Source organism: Arachis ipaensis, chromosome B03 (assembly GCF_000816755.2).
Source record: "Arachis ipaensis cultivar K30076 chromosome B03, Araip1.1, whole genome shotgun sequence".
Lineage (NCBI taxonomy): Eukaryota > Viridiplantae > Streptophyta > Magnoliopsida > Fabales > Fabaceae > Arachis > Arachis ipaensis.
Genome location: NC_029787.2, coordinates 131,011,503 through 131,017,266, shown reverse-complemented (window position 1 = coordinate 131,017,266; position 5,764 = coordinate 131,011,503). Strand labels below are relative to the sequence as shown.

The window sequence follows — 5,764 nt, the reverse complement described above, 5'->3', positions numbered from 1 at the left end:
TTTATAGATTACAAATTTATTGGATTTTATTTTTTAGTTTTTTATTTGTATATTTTATTTTTTTGCTGATTTGGAAATAATAGTTGATTTGACAAGAATTGAGTGGTTGATTCTAAAATTGTGCTAAGTAAGAAATATTGCTGACATGGCATTAGTAGGAGGAAATAAATATCTCAAAAGTAATGTGGTACATACTTATGTATCTACTTTTATATATTAAAAATAGACTATACCACTATCCTCCACGTGTAAACCTCCCGACAACTCCTCAACCAGTCGTGACACATTGCCTGGAGCTGGGGACCGTCATATGATGTCCAACAAAGCTGAAATTTCGAGAAACATAATCAAAACTCGTAAGAAATGTTACAATGAACTAGGACAAGGTATCTAGCCTGGCCTATGTCACAATCTGAGCAACCTGTCCTCATAATGGTCCGTACTCTGTTGTCCATCTCGATGAACCTAACAACGTATATGTCAACGTAATTTAGTTATAGAAAAGTATAAGTAAACAATGAAAATATTAAACAATGTGAATAATGGATATATCGAATGTTCATTTTACTAGATGTATAGATGGTTATTCTAATATTAAGATTTAGGTGAATAATTTGAAAGTATAATATATTTTGATTTAATTAGTAATTATTTATATTTAAAAAAAATTATTAATTACCTAACATAACCCGTATAAAATAGTAAAATACATATTAAATATGTTGTAACTTGTAAGAAGGTCATGCAACTAATCATTTTTGATCTCCACTTTCAAGCCTTTTATTTGCGTTCGAGTTTGAACTGATGACATCTACTATTTTCAAGTGGTCATAAATGATGTCATCCTTGGTCCTAAATGATGTCATCCTTTTTCCATATATAGTAATGTTTTAAGGGTGCCAGCAATTTGTGTCGGCTAGAAACAACTTACATTATTGATTATCCAGATTTACTAATTCATTCATATGTGTATACCTAATAAATCTAAAATAAAAGAACTCTAGGTTATAATAAGCTAACTCAATTAATTAATACATTAATTTTCCTTTTTTATTATCTTAAATTTAGAAAATAATAATATTATTTTTTATGATAACAAACATATTCGATTGGATTTGAAAACTCAAAAGATTGTTTAATGAATCTATATTGTTTAATTAAATGTGATGGTATAATAGCAAAAATTTAACTCATTATTTAATGATATGAATGCAGATAAGCTTTTAGATGGATTAACAACTTGGACCAAACTACCTACCTTCTAAATAAGTCTCATGATGGTCATTCTTTGCTGATATATGAAGCTTATATATGCACACTTTTGGGTAAAAATAAATGAGCTCAAATATATATATAGACGGATGTATATACTTAGTGTGGGGCAATCGCCCCCACTACGATTCCAAATTCTTTTGAGTAGTATATGATAATAATATTTATTTGTTCCCACTAAATTATTAAATTTGATCTTATAATAATTTTTTACTTAATTTTTGATATTTTATATTAAATTTCATTAGAATGATCAATTCTCAAATATACTATTAGAGGCTAAATTTTCAAAAAATTTAACACCAATATAACAATATTACATAAAAATTATGCTTGATTTGCTTATGTTGAGGGGTTGTTCTTATGAAATTGTTATTGAATCGATCTTAAATTTTTTGAAAAATTAGCCGTCAAAGGTATATTTGATGCAAATCAAAAACTTTTTGGGACAAAATTGAAACAAAATAAAATTTAGGGATATTTTTTAAACTTTTGTCAAACTTTAAGGACAAAAAATATACTTTATCCTATTTATAAATGATTATTTTAGTATTTTAATTTGTAAAATTAGATATTATAAAAACTAATCATGTTATATTTATATCGAAAATAACTACCTGTATATATATTGAAATAAAAAATACACATTAAAAATAAATTAAACAATAATACATATATTTATATACGAATACATAATGATTAATAACAACCATGATTTTCTGCTACTATAAACCTTGTGTTTGTGCCGTGTTTTGCACCTTCACTACTTCTACCACTGCACTCACTCTGATTCTGAAAGAAAAAGATAACCATGATTTGTCTTTGTGATATAGAAATTGTCACTAAGGACATCTTTAATTTTTGAAAACAATACACCTATACAAAAGGGCATTCAGTCAATAAAATTTGAAGGCAAAAAAAGTGACCACTACTCAAATATGGTTTTTTCATAGCATTATAGTTACTTATTCTCCTTGAATGTATGTTTACTTTGAATATTTAATTAGGTTTTTTAATTTATCTTTCACTAAAAATTTATTAATTTGTTTGATCTATTTTAATGCTAGTATTATAATTAAGATTATTTATTTTTATTTTAGTGTTAAAATCTACTGATATTATAGTTAGATAATAGGCTTTGTGAATTAATTGTTACTCTTATTGTATCAAATTAAAATACTATTGTAGTTCAAATTTTAATGTTCAATTTTTTATTATTTTATATTTTTTATTTACGTGAGACTGGTTTTACGGGTTCAACCAGTAATTTATTGATTGAACTAATAAATCAGTAAATTAGTAACTTAACTAGTTTAATTACCGGTTCGACAACTATGGAAAAAGACAAATATGTGAGGAATATGTAAAAGCCATTAAGAAAAATAACAAAGAGAGTTTAACTTAGAGAAAAAGTCATTAATATATCAAACTCTTTTAATATATTTTTTGCTTTGTGTCATGACTCTGAAAATTTTTTCTTGCTAAGTTAGGTGAGCACTTAATATTGAAGTCTAATCTAAGAAGTTATTGTTCATTCTTACTTGTTCTTAGTTGAGTAACTCTGTTTTTTTTATAAGGAATCAAGTTTCTTATTTTGAGTTTGTACTATTAATTATTTTTAAAAATTTTGTTAATATTAACTACAAAAATTGTGCTGAAAGTCTAAAATTTTGATAATTTTTGTTAATTTTTAAAAAATTTTGTTATCCCAAAACGTTTAAAATGACATTAAATATTATTTTATCATTAAATTTTTTACTATAACAATAAATGGAATTGATGTAATGTTAATAATATTTTTGTTAAAATTATGTTTATTCAATTCCTTTCTTCTATCTTCCCCCTTTCAATAAGTCAAAATCTTATTCTCCTACTTCTTTCTTCTTCTTTCTTTTACACTATTAATTCTTCAAGAGAGATCTAAGAAAAAAGAAAAAGAAAGTAGAAAAATAAAATTTTGGCTTATTAAGTGGATGAAAGTGAAAAAAGAGGTTGAGTAAACATAGTTTTAACAAAAGCATTATTAATAGTATATTAATTTCTTTAAGTGTTAGTGAAAGATTTGACAGTGACATAATATGATAATATCGATATCATTTTAAAGGTTTTGAAATAAAAATAGGACAATTAAAACGTTATGAACTAAAATAAAATTCACCCTAAATATTGGAACCAAAATAATATTTTACCCAAAAAATTTATTTCTATCGGATCAATTTTTTTTAATTACTTTTTGAATTGAACTGCAACAAGATACATGACCATTGTTGAATTTGTAATTAATTTTAGTTATTTTTATCATGAGTAGTGACTTAAAATATATGTAATTTCTTTTTTTTTAATTTGATCTAGTTTTTTTAGTTTTGATATAAAATAAACTTTATTTTTTTTACTAAAATAGTTTAAAGTTTAAACACGTGCATTACTTTGAAAATCCTTAGATTGAATTTACATATTGCTTAACTGATGTTGCAACTAGCAACTGTAAGACATATATTATACAGAACAGTAACCTCTAATTTGAAAGTAAAGTACGAATTTTGAACTTAAAATATCTTGCACAATAATCAGCAAAGATTACATCGCAATTTCATCATCCTTGTGTTCCAGTTCCACCAAAAGTTACCCTCCTAAGGCTAGGAGCCTCGGACATAGGAGATCACTTGCACGGAGAGAGGGGTGGCCCACACAAACACTTGTTATTTGCGAAGGAAGATGCATCAATGGGGAAGTACCCTTGCAACCTGCCCCCTTGCGGAATAGGTCCACACAGTTGATTATAGCTCACATTCAATCTCGTCAAATGCGGCAGCTTCGTCAGCCCCTCTGGGAGCTTACCGTATATGCGATTGTGTTTCAGATTCAGCCTCGATATGTTCCTACCAAACTCTACCTTCCCGATATCAAACGACAAGTAGTTCCCAGCAAGGGTTATCTCCGCCGTCGATTTTTCCGCCCCAAACAGCACCGACCCATCGCCTTCAAGCTTATTCCATGACAGATCCAGAAAACTCACGTCCAGCCCCCGCAACGACGCTGGAATCTTCCCGGACAACATGTTGTGAGACAGAGTCAGCGACGACAGGTTTTTCGACACGAAGGAACCGTACGAGTCGGGAATTGGGCCGGAGATCCTGTTACCTTTGAAAAAGATGACGCTAATAGTTGGTAGTGAGGGGAGAGAAGGAGGGAGTTTTCCCGAGAGGTTATTGCCGGAAAGGTTAACGGACCAGAGGGTCTTAATTTGGGCCAGGGAGTCGGGTATTGGGCCTGAGACGTTGGTGCTGAATATGTAGAGGATGCTAAGCTTTTTGAGATTTGTGATCTGGGATGGTATTGGGCCTGTTAGGTTGGGCATTTTAAATAAGAAGAGTTGTTCAAGATCAAGAAGGTTGAATATGGAGGGAGGGATGTTAACTGGGGCGGGGAGGTCCAGCCCATAGAGCTCTAGTTGGCTGACATGGTAAGGTTTGGTGTTGGAGCATTCTACTTGTATCCCGTTCCAGGAGCAGCAGTCGGTGGATGCGTTCCAAGAGGAGAGCATACTTGGGTTGCCCAGTTCTTGCTTAATCTGGAGGAGCGCTTTCTTCTCGTGTGGGCTGCACTTCTCTGAGAGTACTATAGGAGAAAGACATGTCAATAGGAATATGGGAAGAATAAATATAGTGATGGATGTGGTGCTGCTGCTTGCCATTCTTTTGTTTGTTGTTCAAGTGCTGAGAGCCTGATATGACTTTATATAATGTCAGGAATCCATTTTTGGGTTAATAGTGAATACGGTGGTATGTTATTGCTAGAGTGGTGTGGCCTGCTCTATATACTACCTATATGCTCTAGCTGATAAATATAAAGCCGCCATATAGTAGAATATCAAAGATAGGCATAACCTTTTGGAAAATTTTCTGTGTGCTCCATTTACTTTATTGGAACCAATGACAACAGGTATCTGAAAAGGAAAAGAATAGGCAAACAATACTCATTGTATTGTGAACAATATGAACAATGATTTAAAAAAAAAGGTATAATTAAAGAATTTTGTTAGATAAAAAATGACTTTTGTAAATAATATAAAAAATTAACTCTAAAATTAGTCTAGCAAAATAAAAATATATTATATCTTTAAATTATTTATCTAAATTTTAATATTGGAATAATTATCTGCACACTTAGTAAATTGAACATTTGATATATCTATTGTTCACATTATTTAGTATTTTCATTGTCTACTTATATTTGCTAGGGGGACAATAACTTTGTTGAACAATATAAATAACCACCAATCAAATAAAAACACATTACACCTCCAAATTAACCCTCTAAATTTTAATATTAAAATAACCATCCGTACACTAGTAAAATGAACATCCAATATATTTATTATTTACATTGTTTAATTTTTTCATTATTTACTTATACTTTTTCTTTTTTTTATAATAACTGTATTAATTGAAAAAACCTTTTTTACTTATGAATATCATAAAAGTTTACTTCT

The 5,764-nt window shown here is 29.5% G+C and overlaps 1 protein-coding gene and 1 long non-coding RNA gene across 2 annotated transcripts; both read right to left on the bottom strand.

Moving 5' to 3' along the window:
* Positions 125–610, bottom strand: LOC107634726. Its single transcript, XR_001619039.2, has 2 exons — positions 422–610; positions 125–326 (listed from the first exon to the last, which is right to left on the bottom strand). It is a non-coding gene; the product is annotated as an uncharacterized LOC107634726 (long non-coding RNA).
* On the bottom strand, positions 3,695–5,252 carry LOC107634727 (polygalacturonase inhibitor 2-like). Its single transcript, XM_016338150.2, has one exon. The coding sequence runs from the start codon at positions 4,964–4,966 to the stop codon at positions 3,932–3,934; it is 1,035 nt and encodes a 344-aa protein (XP_016193636.1). The 5' UTR covers positions 4,967–5,252; the 3' UTR covers positions 3,695–3,931.

Bases quoted from the DNA above. Each gene is read 5' to 3' on its own strand.
- LOC107634727 (XM_016338150.2), bottom strand. From the start codon at position 4,966: ATGGCAAGCAGCAGCACCACATCCATCACTATATTTATTCTTCCCATA.